Source organism: Schistocerca cancellata, chromosome 7 (genome assembly GCF_023864275.1).
Source record: "Schistocerca cancellata isolate TAMUIC-IGC-003103 chromosome 7, iqSchCanc2.1, whole genome shotgun sequence".
Classification (NCBI taxonomy): domain Eukaryota; kingdom Metazoa; phylum Arthropoda; class Insecta; order Orthoptera; family Acrididae; genus Schistocerca; species Schistocerca cancellata.
The window spans coordinates 495326204-495343485 of record NC_064632.1 but is presented as its reverse complement, the minus strand read 5'-3'; the positions used below and the strand labels follow the sequence as shown (position 1 = coordinate 495343485).

Genomic DNA, 17282 nt, shown 5'->3' with positions numbered 1-17282 from the left:
CATGAAGTGAAGAAGGCATAAAAAGGTCGAAATATCAATGAGAGTGAAGCCTGGCTGATCAGGGCAAATCAGACGAGAGGAAGGAAAACGGCAGCGTAACTGACTGCATACTACTCACGAAACGCAGGGATCCGTATTCGAGTTCTGTCTTTTATATTACGCTTGTGAGTAGAGAAATTTCATCATAGATGCATGTTGCCTAGTTTCTTTTTCCATATATTCGTTGCCTAGTTTTTTTTCTATATATTCGTTTCTTCATTGATTCTCTAGATAACGCCCTCGCTTCTCGTCTAATCAGATCATACAATTTTCAGCATCCTTCGATAGCTCATCATTCTGTTGTTTTCTAGTTTTTGAATAAAACATGAATGTAAGTTGTCTCATCACGAATTAGTTCATATTGAACTGCTAATAATGGATTACACATAAAGTGAATTAAAGGTAATTTAAGACTGGTTGCTGCTTTACATTGTAAATATTGTGTTTTAGTTGCATCTTTAAAGGTTTTTACTGTCTGATGTCAACTTCGTAACCAGTGCCCGCGTTCGTAGCGCAGCGGTAACGTTACCGCCTACCACGCAAGGGGGCCCGGGTTCGATTTCCGGGAAGGGACTGGGTGTTGTGTATCCTTCATCATCATTTCCATCATCATTGACACACAAGTCGCCGAAGTGGCGTCAACTAAGAAGACTTGCAATACGGAGGCCGAACCCCGAAGGGGATATCCCGGCCAATAAATGCCATACGATCATATCATTTTCGTAGCCAGTTGCACAGATATTATAACGACGGCTTCACTGTAGCCACACACCGAATCCACAACTTTGTGACGTTACATATTGCGCTGAAGGCCCTTCTGTTAAAATGAACTAATAAAATACGGCAAAGGAGCAAAAAGTTGCAATACTTGCTATCAAGTCTTCGAATGAAGCACTGGTGAAACGACTGAATTCACGACTTCCAGGAGTTTATGGCAGTATATGACATTCTCATTTATTTGGAGAGATGCGTATGGGGCCGGAAGATGGCACAGTGAAATGCTGAACCTGGTTGCCTTCAAAATAAAATGAAATAAAATAACATTTTGAGTTACACGGCTGTTGGAGAATTATTGACATTGACCTTTACTTAACCAGCCCATGTCCCCTGTCCATGATGGACCAACAGAGATTTCTGTTAAAGTGTCTCCCCTGTATAGGAATATACGCATTGAATGTACCAGTATGGATTGTTGACATATGGTTGACGACATATGGAAGTTTGGATCTGGCCTAATGGTAAGGCGACCGCTTGCGATAAGCGGGAAATCCGGGTTTGACTCCTGGTCCGGCACAAATTTTCACTGTCGTCTTTCCATTATACAGCTGCTGGTTGTCCATATTCGCAACTGCGAATGCATGTCATGTATTTCATAACGGCTGTAGTCGCCGCAGTGGCTGCTTCTTCGGACTTGCATGCATGACCGAAGGATCTTTGCATCTTATTTCTGAACAACACAGGCACTGCAGTATCGAAATGAGATTTAAAAAAGGTGCAAGACAAAGGTGTGGTGTTTCAAACTTAGTGGTCAATTATACATCGAAGAAGCAATGACGGAATCGCTGATGACATTGTTATCATCAGTGAAAGCGAAGAAGGGCAGGATGCGATGAACTGAAAGAAAAGTCTAATGAGTACAGAGTACTGAATGAGAGTAAACAAAAGAACGGCGAAAGTAATGAGAAGTAGCCCAGATGAGAATAGCGATAAGCGTAACATCAGAATTGGTGATCACGAAGTAGACGAAGTTAAGGAATTCTGTACCTCGGATGAAAAACAACACATCCTCGACGAAGCAAGGAAATGATGGAAGCCAGAGTAACAAATGCAAAGAGGGCATTCCTGGCCAGGAGAAATCTGCCAGCATCAAATACCGGTCTTAACCTGACGCAGAAATTTCTGAGATTATACTTTTGGAGCACAACTGTGTGTGGAAGTGAATTTGTTGCATTTCTGCCTATGGGGACATTTAAAGTGTTTGGTGTATGCCCAATGCGTTGACAATTTTATATCTTACGGAAGCTTCTGAGGAACACTTGTGACACAATCCGATGGAGGCAAGTTATTTGAAAGAGTGAGCGATTCAGTATGAAGAAAGGCTTAAGGATGTAGCACGATGTGTGCTAACTACATGCTGCACTGCCTATGGAATCTACACTCATGCTCACAAATTAGGAATTATTGCAGAATGTGGTGCCACATAGCGTGGCACTACACAAAACTGGCGCTAATAGCATGGGCACATAGGGAACACACACGACACAGATCTGTAAGTCCACAGTATAGGTGATAAGTTGAGAAAACTGTCCCGAAACACATGTGCTACAAAACGCCACTGTTTCCTGCGCATGTATCCCGACATCAATATGGGATATGATCAGCATGCACGCGTGCACAGGCCGCACAACGGGTTGGTATACTCTGGATAGGGTGGTCGCCCAGCTGCTGGGGTATAGCCTCCCATTCTTGCACCAGTGCCTGTCGGAGCTCCTGAAGTGTCCTAGGGGTTTGAAGACGTGCAGCAATACGTCTACCGAGAGCATCCCAGACATGATCGATGGGGTTTAGGTCTGGAGAACAGACAGGCCACTCCATTCGCCTGATATCTTCTGTTTCAACGTACTCCATCACGATGGCAGCTGGGTGGGGCCGTGCGTTATCATTCATCAGGAGGAAGGTGGGACCCACTGCACTCCTGAAAAGGCGGACATTCTAGTGCAAAATGACGTCCCGATACAGCTGACCTGTTGCAGTTCCTGTGTCAAAGACATTCAGGGGTGTACGTGCACCAATCACAATCCCACCCCACACCATCAAACCACGACCTCCATACAGATCCCTTTCGAGGAGATTAAAGGGTTGGTTCTGGATCCTGGTTCACGCCAGGTGAAAACCCAGCGACAATCACTGTTCAGACTATACCTGGACTCGTCCGTGAACATAACCTGGGACCACTGTTCCAATGACCATGTACTGTGTTCTTGACACCAGGCTTTACGGGCTCTCCTGTGACCAGGGGTCAGTGGAATACACCTTGCGGGTCTGCGGGTGAATAAACTTGGCTGTTCAGTCGTCTGTAGGTTGTGTGTCTGGAGACAACTGTTCCAGTGGCTGCGGTACGGTCTCGAGCAAGGCTACCTGCATTACTCCGTGGCCGTCTGCGGGCACTGATGGTGAGATATCGGTCTTCTTGTGGTGTTGTACACTGTGGACGTTCCGTACTGTAGCGCCTGGGCAAGTTTCCTGTCTGCTGGAATCGTTGCCACAATCTTGACACTTTGTGGCACACGGAGGGCCTGTGCCACGACCTGCTGTGTTTGATTATCCTCCAGTCGCCCTAGTATTCTAGCACTCATAACGTCATCAATATGTGTTCTTTGAGCCATTTTCAACACACAGTCACCACTAGGACGTCTTAAAACTTCTGCACACTTACTCGCTGCACTGTACTCTGACATGCACTAAGCGTATGTGGACTGCTGACAGCGCCACCGTGCGACGACCGCAGGTCAGATGCACCCCATGGTCATACCCCGATGTGGTTTAAACCCGCAAACCGCCCACCAGAGCGTTGTTTCGCCATGTATCAGCATTATCCTTAATTTGTGAGCATGAGTGTAGTTTTACGTAAGAGACAGATGAGAATGAGAGGACAGATGGGTAGAGATGGGTCGAACTCGTTCATTCCCGTGAACTACTTCATTCATTTCACTCTTTGCCGTGAAGCGTTCAAATGAAGTAGTTCATTCATGAAGTACGGAAGCCTGGCGAAGTTGCCCAGTTCGCCGCTCAGCCGCGGCTACGCTCGCTTCGCCTCGTTCGTACAATAAAGCTTCGTAATACTTCATAATTTTACCAACAGATGGCCGAACTATGCAGTAACGTACACGCAACGTTTTACGCTCTTACAGCGTCTGAGTTAAACAGAGCACGGTGGAAGGGGACAAAGGAAAGATAAACGGAGAAGCCTGTCACATATAAAGAAGGTATTACATTTAATCTTGCTCGACATTTTCTCATGAAGCGCCCAAAAAAGTCTATCTGCCAAATGAAACATTATTTGTTGTATTCATGGACTGAAAACTAGGGCTACCAACGAAATGCAGTCCAATTTTATATTCCTTTTAAAATTTAATCCAAAATAGAATGAGTACGTTTACCAATGTCACAAAGTCTATATACCTACGTTAAGTAATTATTCAGAAGTTTTCCTGTAGATTTTATTTTTGTTGGGAATAATAACCCTCCAGATTCAAAACGTAAACTGTCACCTGTAGTCATTGGTACGAATTCAGGTAAAATCCCTCTTTCAGTGTTATTAACAAACCTTTTATTTTCATGTTGGCTGTGCGTGCTCACACAGCGGGCCTCTTCGTATGTATCTTTAATATTCATTTGTTTGCAAGCGCTGCCAACGGTAGGCTACCCGTAGACGCAATAGTCACGGGTAATGATGGCAGCACTGCAGGAAGCAACTGACGCTGCTTTCCCCTCGCCCCTCACCACCCCTACCCATCGTAAACCTATCGTTCCCCACAAACACCGCGCGATTCGTCGACAGGCAGTATAGGGAGGACTGAAGTGACGGGAGGATGAATGTCGTAGCGCCGATGTAGTGGGAGAAGGAGAGGGGGAGAGAGTGAGTGAACTAGAAAAAAGTGTGGAGTGTGCTATCTGTGAAGAGTTTGAAGTACCAGTTCATTGAAATTGAGTGGTTAGTTCACACTTCACTGGAGTGAAGCGTTCATTTGGACGACTCATTCACGAGCTCCCCATCACTACAGATGGGCCAATATCTGAACAGGTACTTGTTTTTCGGACATGTTATACGAACTTTTCTTGTACTTTTGAGCAATACTACCTCTTGGAGGAATACGTGTCACTTTTTTTTTTAACCCCTGTATGTGTTGCTTGGGAGGAACATTATGAGAAGAAGAGTAAAGAAGGAAAACTTCAGGCGCCGTCGTGTACGAGAGGTGGAGTGCTTTCCTCCTAAGTCGAGTGACGCAGACAGGGGCTGGAGGGATTACGTACCTTCTTGTTGACGGAGCGGATGAGATCTGCGGCAGTGAAGGCGGGAACGGGAGGCGGCGGGGGTGGCGGCGCCGGCTGCTGCGGGGCTGCAGCGGCGGTGGACGCAGAGGCGGAGGCGGTGGAGGCGGGGCCGGCGGAGGCGGCAGCGGCGCCGGGCGCGGGGGCGGCGGCGTGTCCGCCGTGCGGCGAGGGCAGCTGCGACGTGGAGGCGACGTCGCCGACGGCCACCCACGTGGAGCAGGAGCGCGACGCCGGCTCGAGGCGCGCGTGCGTCGCGTCGCCCCACAGCGCCAGCTCGGACACGGCGCAGCGCGCGGCCGCCGTGCCCTGCGGCGACGGCAGCTGGCTGATGTCGCTCGTGCTGAAGCTGCCGGCAGAGCGGGCCAGGCCGCCGGGGTCAGCGAAGCTTCCCCACTCACAGGGGAACCTCCCCATGGCACCCCCCTCACATTTAGTTACAAGTTGGCACAGTGGATAGGCCTTGAAGAACTGAACACAGATCAGTCGAGAAAACAGGAAGAAGTTGTGTGGAACTATGAAAATACAGGGTGATTCAAAAAGAATACCACAACCTTATGAATTTAAAACTCTGCAACGACAAAAGGCAGAGCTAAGCACTATCTGTCGGCGAATTAAGGGAGCTATAAAGTTTCATTTAGTTGTTCATTTGTTCGCTTGAGGCGCTGTTGACTAGGCGTCAGCGTCAGTTGATGCTAAGTGGCAACCGCTCAACAGAAAGCTTTTTGTGTTATTGAGTACGGCAGAAGTGAATCGACGACAGTTGTTCAGCGTGCATTCCGAACGAAGTATGGTGTTAAACCTCCTGATAGGTGGTGGATTAAACGTTGGTATAAACAGTTTACGGAGAATGGGTGTTTGTGCAAAGGGAAAAGTTCTGGACGGCCGAGAACGAGTGATGAAAATGTTGCACGCATCCCGCAAGCATTTGTTCGCAGCCCAGGAAAATCGACTCGCAGAGCTAGCAGAGAGCTGCAAATTCCACAATCAACTGTGCGGAGAGTCCTACGAAAAAGGTTAGTTATGAAACCTGAACGTCAACTACCCGAGGCGATGGATCGGCTGCCAGGCAGCCCGTGACAAAGCACTTCATCACTGGCCTCCAAGAAGCCCTGATCTTACCCGCTGCGATTTTTTCTTATGGGGGTATGTTAAGGATATGGTGTTTCGGCCACCTCTCCCAGCCACCATTGATGATTTGAAACGAGAAATAACAGCAGCTATCCAAACTGTTACGCTTGATATGCTACAGAGAGTGTGGAACGAGTTGGAGTATCGGGTTGATATTGCTCGAGTGTCTGTGGGGGGCCATATTGAACATCTCTGAACTTGTATTTGAGTGAAAAAAAAACCTTTTTAAATGCTCTTTGTAATGATGTATAACAGAAGGTTGTATTATGTTTCTTTCATTAAATACACATTTTTAAAGTTGTTGTATTCTTTTTGAATCACCCTGTATAAGCAAAATATACACACTGAGTAGTCCATGAGAAAGATAGGCAACAACAAGTAAAGAGCAAGCTCAGCAGTGCCGTGGTCCTGTGGTTAGCGTTAACAGCTGCAGACAGAGAGGTCCTTGGTTCAAGCCTTCCCTTGGGTGAAAAGTTTAACTTTTTATTTTCAGTTTATGTGACAAATGCTTATGTTTTCATCACTTTTTTGGGAGTGATTATCACATCCACAAGAAAACCTAAATCGGGCAAGGTAGAAAAATCTTTTTACTCATTCGCCAAGTGTACAAGTTAGGTGGGTCGACAACATACTCCTGTCATGTGACCCACATGCCGTCACCAGTGTCGTATAAAATATATCAGACGTGTTTTCCTGTTGAGGAATCGGTTGACCTATGTCCTTGCGATCAAATGTCTTCGGTCCCCATTGGAGAGATACATCCTTTCGTCTACTAATCGCACGGTTTTGCGGTGCGGTCACAAAAAAACAGACACTATACTTATTACAGTGAACACTGGTGTCAATGAACGAACAGACAGATCATAACTGCGAAAATAAAAAAAGTAAACTTTTCACCCGAGGGAAGACTTGAACCAAGGAACTCTCATTCCACAGCTGCTCACGCTAACCACGGGACCACGACGCTCCTGAGCTCAGACGATCCTTGATGTTGCATATCTTGCACATGGACTACTCAGTTTGTATATTTTGCTTATTTTTTCATAGTTCCACACAACTGCTTCCTGTTTTCTCGATTGATCTGTCTTTAGTTTTTCAAGGCCTACCCACTGTGCCAACTTATAACTAAATCTGAGGGGGGTGCGATGGGGAGGTTCCCTAGTCAGAAACAGACAGCGTTGTTTTCCATACTAATATTCGCGGCTATTGTAATGGATAAAGGTGCCTTCTATCTTCGCCATGTTAAACTGCCGTTTCCAATCTGCGAGGCGTGTTTTTGTTTAAGTAAGGTCTGTTTTGTTGTGGACACTAGTAGTTCGCGCACATAACGCAACGAGCGCGTGCGTCGTGTACCGGCTAGAGAGCCTGTACACAGAGAGTGGCCATAGGTGAAGTTGCCCGTGATTGGTTGATTAGCTTTGGCGCCATTTTTCTGCCAAACGTCTCTCGCGCTTCCTGTGTTCGCCGTGCTTTTGAGTTGAATTGTAGTTCAGAGGACTTCTGGAAACGATTAAAAGGTATTTGAATTATTGAGAGACTTGTTATTCGTTGTGCATGCATTTAGTTGTATATCGTTTTTTAAGCTCTTATTTCTTTAACAGTTCTTGCTTACTGGTAGCATAACAAGCTTTTCTGAAGCCAATATCTGACTGTCCTTGCTGGAAACGGAAATTCCTGTAATTGTTGTGCCATGCTCATTCGACTTTATAGAGTCAAACTTTATTTCATTCCGCCGGCCGGGGTGGCCGAGCGGTTCTAGGCGCTACAGTCTGGAGCTGCGCGACCGCTACGGTCGCAGGTTCGAATCCTGACTCGGGCATGGATGTGTGTGACGTCCTTTGGTTAGTTAGGTTTAAGTAGTTCTAAGTTCTAGGGGACTGATGACCTTAGAAGTTAAGTCCCATAGTGCTCAGAGCCATTTGAACCATTTTATTTCGTTCCGAAACAGAACACTAGGCATTATTTTGGTTTCAGTATTATTGCCTGACTGTGGACGCAGGGAAGCTGTAAGCAAGTTTTCCGCAGTTGTCGTGGTTGCTGAAACATTATTCGTAGTAAATACTTGTAGGTACTCTTGAAGACTGTTTTTAATAGGCCTGTGGGGTAGAAGGGATACGGTAGTTTTCTTGTTATATTTGGTCGTTATTACAGTAGCCTACATTTAGCATTAGCTGATTTTTGTAATCTTTTTCGTTTGTTATCTACGAGAGGTTTTCAGTGTATATATATATATATATATATATATATATATATATATATATATATATATATATATATATAAGTAAACAACTGCTTACGACTTTCATTCATCTGACGTAATACAGGTACGATAAATCTTTAGCGTTATGCACTTCCGATACAAAACAAATGCTATACACTGTATTTTTTTTATTTACGTTACTTTCATTTAAAGGAGATAAATGCAAGTAACGAATAATTTTTACAGCTACTGTATCAGATTTTCCTGTGCTGTACGTAGTAGGCTACTATGAGTATATTATAGCTGTAAAGAAAGGCATTTAACGAATGATTTCGCCATATTGTCTTGTGCTTTTGATTCGGTGAGTGTGTACTCCACTACTCCCCTACTGGCCATTCAAAAGTCCCGCCCGCAGTTTGGCAGAAAAATGGCCGCCGTATCGTCCGGTTGGCCACTCGAGTACCTACAATTATTTACTACGAATAATGTTTCAGCAACCACGACAAAATGAAGACAGAAATCTGGGAAACTTCCTGCCCTAACAGCATTAATGAAATAGTTATAAAACTACAATCAGATTATCTGGAATTACTAACAGTAGCCTAGAAATCAAATGACACTCGTGGAAATCCTCAATACAGTACTGTTAAAAAACACCTTATTACACTGAAGGACGTAATTATGACGTCTGCAGCTTAGCAAAATTCTTACACATTAGATACACAATCCCATTTTAATTCTATGTTTATAAGAATAATGTGTTATAATAATTTTCACACAGCCAATTTACAGGTCTGTTTTCCCTTCGCATAGATAAGAGTACTTGGTTGGTTTCCACTAGGCTCCTGTTTGATTTATGTCAGCCCTGTTGACTGCGACTGCCCACTGCTTTCGTTTTTCTTCATTGCATGGTAATGCTAACATGCGAAATCCACCTTCGCCTCAATTGGAACAACCAAATGCAGCACAACCTGGCATTGTTTACGAACGTCTGCAGAACGAATTACAGATGTCAGAAACAATACTGTACAATTACTAACGTGTTTATTTCAAACATGTAGTCCTACCGACTTCATCACAAAACGCTTCATTATTTCAACTCGTTTTTAAGATCGCGAACGCTAATTACGTACTAAAAACGATATACAACTAAATCGAACATGCATGCACAACGCACAACAAGTCTCTCAATAATTCAAATACCTTTTGATCGTTTCCAAAAGTCCTCTGAACTTCAACTCAAAAGCACGGCGAACGTAGGAAGCGCGAGAGACGTTTGGTGCCATTTCTCTGTCAAAGCTAATCAACCAATCACGGCCAACTTCACCTATGGCCACTCTGTGTATAGGCTCTCTAGTACCGACATGTTTCGGGAATAACTGTGCTCAGTTTCAGCTCTGTAGATAATCTGTACGGTTCTGTCTGTGCTTTCAAAGTGTTTTAAGACTATCAACTCGCCCGCAGCATGTGAGGTTCGCTCTGTGAAACGGTTTTTGTCAGCAAGGAACCTGCCTGTTGCAGTAATTCATCGATAGATTTGCGAAGTATACGGTGATACTGTTATGAGTGAAAGCAAAGTGCGTAAGCGGATACAAGAATTCAAAGATGGCCATAACAATGTCCATGATGAGGACGGCTCCGGCCTCCCTTCTTTGATTACAGACGATTTGGAGCTTCAGTCCGGAGCGAGGATTCGTGAGAACAGGCGCTTCATTATAACAGGTCTCTCAAACGAATTTCCTGACGTGTAGAGATCAGTGCTTTACTGTATTGTTTCTGAACATCTAAAGCTTACGAAACTGTGCTCCCTTTGGGTCCCGAAACTCGTAGCAAAAATGGTTCAAATGGCTCTGAGCACTATGGGACTTAACTTCTAAGGTCATCAGTCCCCTAGAACTTAGAGCTACTGAAACGTACCTAACCTAAAGACATCACACACATCCACGCCCGATTCGAACTTGCGAACGTAGCGGTCACGCAGTTCCACACTGTAGCGCCTAGAACCGCTCGCCCACCCCGACCGGCGAAACTCGTAGCAGAGGACCACAAAAACTAAAGATTTGAGTGTGTGATGAAGTTCCTGACCTGTTATCAGGAAGAAGGTGACGGCGTCTTGTGTCATATCGTAACTGGAGACGAAACATGGGTTTCTCGTATCACGCCCGAATCAAAGCAACAGAGCATGGAATGGAGACACACACACTCGCCTGTAAAGGTAAAGGCCAAACAGACTCTGTCCCAGCGCAAATTCATGCGGTCGGTGTTTTGGGATACGCATGGTGTTTTTTGGTCGACTTCATGCAACAAGGAACCACTATCAATGCAGAATCATACTGCCAAACCGTGAGTAAGCTACGCAGAGCGATTCAAAACAAAAGACGCGGCGTGCTTACAAAGGGAACTGCTCTTCTCCATGACAATGCAAGACCTCACACTGCAGGTCAGACCCATGATTTATTGGGCAGTTTTGGCTGGGAAGTTTTAGACCACCCACCCTACAGTCCTGACCTTGCGCCGAGCGATTACCATCTGTTCCTCCACCTCAAACAACACCTCAGTGGCAACCGGTAACAATGATGACGACGACGTGAAAACGGCAGTCAACTCTCGGTTATCAGAGCAGGCGGCAAGTTTTTATGGAGAGGGTATTTCAGAACTGGTTGAGAGGTATGATACGTATTTAACAAACTTGGCAACTACATCAAAAAATAGAGTAAAGTATGTACTTTCTTAAAATAAATTTAGTTTTTTGAAATAACTTTTCGTTGTGTACTTATGTTCAAACGGACCTTACTTAAAAATCACGCCTCGTACAATTTTTTGGGTAGTATTAAGTACAGAACAGAAAATTTTTTACGCGCATTTACATTATTTGCTAACAAGCTGACATTTCTTAAGAATAATACACACATAAAAAAAAAAGGATGCCAGACCGAAACTAGTCATAAAATGAAAGAAGTGAAATTTGCAACTTTTGCTAGTGTTTCGTTGTACTGAACTTTAAATTGCACTTTTACTGTGTTATATCATTCGGTGTGAATGTACACTATGATCAAAGGGATCTGTAGGATCTGTACTGTGGGGCAGTGGGTGGAAATTTCTTACTGTTGCCGTTCTCAACACAGGCTCTCTAACTACTATGTTGGCAAACAGAAAGTGATTAGCAAAAAGGTTGATGCCTGTAATTAAAGTTCACTGTGTCCACTCTGATGGAGAAATGAAATTATTGGTCACTGAAGTTCATTACGCTGAGGATTTAGGATGATGTCTGGGATTCATAGAAAATGCAGTTTACTATAACAATTTTCACTGTATTCTGAAAACGACAAAGCATAAAGTTCCAGACAAAATTTACCCAAGCAATGCTACTATCAGCTCTTGTACTATCAGAGCTGTTCAGTGTATTGAGTGGATCCTATTATCCCTAGATAACGAAACTGTTCAATAATCGTTATCGATTTAAATGTTCAAAGTGAGTGCTTGCCCAAATTTGATGTTAATACTCATCAAACGCCACGCTAGTAATGATAGAAGGTCTGTCCTCCGGCGACACATGAAAATACGACATACGAAAACTGAGAATAAATCACTGAAGTCATTTCGCAATTAACACTTTACCCCAATGCGAACTCATTGTTACGTGCATAGTGAGTTACATAATACAGCATCCAAGGCTGTTCCTTGCAACTGCACAGACGCAATGCGGCTTCCGACATGGAGTGTGTGCAGATAGGAATCTAGAAGAGAACTCGGGGCCTGCCTCTAGCTCGCAGCGCTCTTATTTATACGAGGTGCATTCAAGTTCTAAGGCCTCCGATTTTTTTTCTCCAGACTGGAAAGAGATAGAAACATGCGCATGGTTTTAAAATGAGGCCGCGTTCATTGTCAATACGTCCCAGAGATGGCAGCACCGTACGGCAGATGGAATTTTACCGCAAGCGGCGAGAATGAGAACTGTTTTAAATACTTAAAATGGCGACGTTTTCCTTACTTGAACAGCGTCCAATCATTCGTTTTCTGAATTTGCATGGTGTGAAACCAACTGAAATTCGACAGTTGAAGGAGACATGTGGTGATGGAGTTATGGATGTGTCAAAAGTGCGTTCGTGGGCGCAACAGTTTAATGAAGGCAGAACATCGTGTAACAACAAACCGAAACAACCTCGGGCTCACACGAGCCGGTCTGACGACATGATCGAGAAAGTGGAGAGAATTGTTTTGGGGGATCGCCGAATGACTGTTGAACAGATCGCCTCCAGAGTTGGCATTTCTGTGGGTTCTGTGCACACAATCCTGCATGACGACCTGAAAATGCGAAAAGTGTCATCCAGGTGGGTGCCACGAATGCTGACGGACGACCACATGGCTGCCCATGTGGCATGTTGCCAAGCAATGTTGACACGCAACGACAGCATGAATGGGACTTTCTTTTCATCGGTTGTGACAATGGATGAGACGTGGATGCCATTTTTCAATTCAGAAACAAAGCGCCAGACAGCTCAATGGAAGCACACAGATTCACCGCCACCAAAAAAATTTCGGGTAACCGCCAGTGCTGAAAAAAATGATAGTGTCCATGTTCTGGGACAGCGAGGGCGTCCTTACCCATTGCGTTCCAAAGGGCACTACGGTAACAGGTGCATCCTACGAAAATGTTTTGAAGAACAAATTCCTTCCTGCACTGCAACAAAAACGTCCGGGAAGGGCTGCACGTGTGCTGTTTCACGAAGACAATGCACCCGCACTTCGAGCTAACGTTACGCAACAGTTTCTTCGTGATAACAACTTTGAAGTGATTCCTCATGCTCCCTACTCACCTGACCTGGCTCCTAGTGACTTTTGGCTTTTTCCAACAATGAAAGACACTGCCCGTGGCCGCACATTCACCAGCCGTGCTGCTATTGCCTCAGCGATTTTCCAGTGGTCAAAACAGACTCCTAAAGTAGCCTTCGCCGCTGCCATGGAATCGTGGCGGCAGCGTTGTGAAAAATGTGTACGTCTGCAGGTCGATTACGTCGAGAAGTAACGCCAGTTTCATCGATTTCGGGTGAGTAGTTAATTAGAAAAAAAATCGGAGGCCTTAGAACTTGAATGCACCTGGTATAGCCGCGGTGCGGACCGCCGAAAGCGCAGCCGACAGAATTTGCCTTCCTGACTAGCTGCTGGGGCTAGTAGAGCACCACTTCAAGTTACTAAATAATTAATTGCTTCATTCGATGAAGGCCAATGAAGCTCTCAATTTAATTGTGCAGTCAGCTCACAGGTAAGTATTTGTAATAAAATTCTGATGTGGCTAGGTTAAATACTTTTTGGGAGAGAATTATTTTAGTTGCACTGCACGCAATAGATGAGCTTTGAACTTGCCTTTGGAGAGACGCTAGAGCTATAGTTTTGTAGCTACCTTTTGGAAACTTCTCAAATCTTTGTTATTATAGCGTACCTCCATTCTACCTAAATCTAAACATTCTAACTTTATCTAATTACTTACTTAATCTATTTTACTTTCGAACTTTTAGGATACAAAAAACAGAAAATCATGGATTTCAACCAAAATATTACTTTGTGAGGTCCAGCATGCTGTTTCCATTAAATTATAATGAAAAATGAATCCGAATAAAAATTTTGAAATTTCTAGTTCATTCCTGTTGCACCAATGATTTTTACGTAAAATGTTCAAATTTCGAAAACTGTTAAAGTTACTACACTGAAACGTAACACATTATCATTTTAGCATCATTCCTGACATGCTATTAACTTTTCAGATTATTTACTTTACTTTTAAGGTATTGTGCAACATTCGTGACGTCATAGCTAGTTACAGCGGACTAGGCTGGCACACAATGGAAAGCATATGAATTCTATATGGCGTGAGTAGGCTGTTTCCCTAATGTACACCCCACTGTAATGCGGAATTGACCACTGATGTCAGGAAAGGCGCAACCCCAGTATAAAAGGAGGCAGTGAGTATTACGTTGGCAATGGAGAATGGGTAAGAGCAGAATGGTTCTGTCAGGAGAGCTCAGTGCCTTAGAACGTGGAGAAGTCATTGGATGTTATCTAGAAAATCCATCAGTGACATTTCAACCCTTCTAAAGGTGCACTCACAAATAAACCAAGATTAGGCGTACATACATGATGCACTGACGGACAGGGATACTCCAGCAGTGCGGAGGGTAATTGTAAAAAAATCACTTGAAATCAGTGGAAGGAATAACTCGAGAATTCCAAACAACTACCACCAGTCCGGCTAGTGCAATTACCGCGAGTATGGAATTAAAGAGAAGGTCAATGGTAAGCGACGCTTGAGGTGGTGCGAAGGGTGACGCCACTGTACAGTGGATCACTGGAATCCAGTGATTTGGAGTGATGAATCACGCTGTACGATGAGGAATTCCGATGGAAGCGTTTGGGTTTTGTGAGTACCTGGAGAACATTACCTCTCTTAATGTGTTGTGCCAACAAAGAGGTTTTTCCGGGTTGGGATGTCGTCCCCCTTTTGTGTTTAAGGAAACGCTAGAGCGGAAGAATGCAAGCACATTTTATAGCATCATGTACTGCGTATAGTAGACGAACTATTCTGACAAGGGAACCTCCCCATCGCACCCCCTTCAGATTTAGTTATAAGTTGGCACAGTGGATAGGCCTTGAAAAACTGAACACAGATCAATCGAGAAAACAGGAAGAAGTTGTGTGGAACTATGAAAAAAAACAAGCAAAATATACAAACCGAGTAGTCCATGGCCAAGATAGGCAACATCAGGGATAATGTGAGCTCAGGAGCGCCGTGGTCCCGTGGTTAGCGTGAGCAGTTGTGGAATGGTTCAAGTCTTCCGTCAAGCGAAAAGTCTACTTTCTTTATTTCCGCAAAGTTATGATCTGTCCGTTCGTTCACTGACGTCTCTGTTCACTGAAATAAGTTTAGTGTCTGTGTTTTGCGACGCACCGCAAAAGCGTGCGATTAGTAGACGAAAGGACGTGCCTCTCCAATGGGGAACCGAAAACATTTGATCGCAAGGTCATAGGTCAACCGATTCCTCCACAGGAAAACACGTCTGATATATTCTGTACGACACTGGTGACGGCATGTGCGTCACATGACAGGAATATGTTGTCGACCCCCCTAACTTGTACACTTGGCGAATGGGTAAAAAGATTCTTCTACCTTGCCCGATTTAGGTTTTCTTGTGGATGTGATAATCACTCCCAAAAAAGTGATGAAAACTTAAGAGTTTGTCACATAAACTGCAACAAATGAATGCAACAGTTTCACAGTCGCACAGTTTTCCCTGTGATCTGTCAAAACATATGTTTTTAACGTTTTCAAATTTTTCCGTGTGTAGACCGTCAAATCCTGCATATGTCCAAGCAAATCTGAACATGTCCTGGAATTTTGGAGAGTGAAGTTGATTATATGTGAGTGCCTGAACTTTGATAATTGACACAGGATCACGTAAACAATACTGCTCTGTGTACCTGTGCAGCTTCGCAAAATCATAGAATGTTTTCACAAAGTATTTCACTTGCCGAAAACCAAACACATCTAACGGTTGCACAAAAGGTGCACAACCTGGAGTAATGGTAATCACGTCTACTCCCACACTAAAATTGTACAATGCCTGATCCTTCTGTCCTGTATAACTGTCAAGGAATAAGGCAAAACTTTGTCCGCGTATGGAGCAATCACACGTTCATTAAAGTCTTTCACTAGTCTTTTCTCCATTTTTCCTGACGCACTGCAATTCACAATGACATTCGGCGGACAGATAATAATTGTCTGAAAATAAAAAAATTAAAGTTTTTCCTCGAGAGAAGACTCGAACCAAGGTCCTCTCGTTCCACAGCCGCTCACGCTAACCATGGGACCTTTTTTTTTTTTAATATCATTTTGTTCGTTTTCGTTCGTTGTATCTGATCGGGGCGGACGTCGTAAGACACCTTTTTAAGTTCGTTGTTGATATATTAACTCAGTTTTTTTTATTACAGAAGGCGACTAACCCTCTGACCGAGCACGCTGAGCTACCGTGCCGGCGGACTACGGCGCTGCCGATCTCATGTGTCACTGAAATAGCCTATCTTGCACATGGACTACTCAGTTTGTCTATTTTGCTTATTTTTTTCATAGTTCTGAACAACTTCTTCCTGTTTTCTCGATTTATCTGTGTTCAGTCTTTGAAGGCCTATCCACTGTGCCAACTTATAACTAAATCTGAGGGGGGTGCGATGGGGAGGTTCCCTCGTGAGACGTTGGTGGTGTCAGTGTGACAATGTACCGTGTTATAAGTAGTATCTTTGAGGCAATGGTCTGTGGACAATAACATCCCTGAAACGGATTGGTCTGTCCAGAATCCGTATTTAAGCCAAATGGAATACCTCTGGGATGAGTTAGCAAGTCGACTTCGGCCCAGACCTCAGCGTCCAGCACCAGTACCTTCTCTGGTTTCGGCTCTTGAGGACAAAAGGGCTGCCATTCCTCCGTAATCATTTAGATGCCTCCCTGAAAGTGTCCCCAGCAGAATTCAACCCATCATAAAGACGAAGGCAGACACAGCCCATATTAATGTCCGGAGACTTTCGATCAGATAGTGTACAAAATAATCGCCTTCTATAAATATTTAGTTATGTAATCAGAAATATGTGGTAAATAGTAGGATGTAGCCTTTGGCGAGGTTATGCCATCATGTGCTTTGTAAAAAAATGCTATTTTAATCTATAAATAACTAATTAAACTGGGAAAGTTAAGAAGTTGTTAACAAGAAAATATTAAAAACTACTAAGAAAAGAAAAAAAGGAAGTTTTTACTGCCTATTATCATGCCTCTGAGCGCATGCTATCAACAGAAGTAGTGCAATGAAGTCGACAT

At 44.0% G+C, this 17282-nt stretch overlaps 1 protein-coding gene across 1 annotated transcript in view; it reads right to left on the bottom strand.

Annotated features, from left to right (window-relative positions):
• Nucleotides 1-17282, bottom strand: part of LOC126092844 (uncharacterized) — a 56622-nt gene that overhangs the window by 16905 nt on the left and 22435 nt on the right. The window contains exons 3-4 of the mRNA XM_049908573.1: nucleotides 5250-5440; nucleotides 5074-5135 (exon numbers count right to left, since the gene is read on the bottom strand). Coding sequence (XP_049764530.1) covers nucleotides 5074-5135; nucleotides 5250-5440 — 253 coding nt within the window. The remainder of the gene's footprint in view (nucleotides 1-5073; nucleotides 5136-5249; nucleotides 5441-17282) is intronic.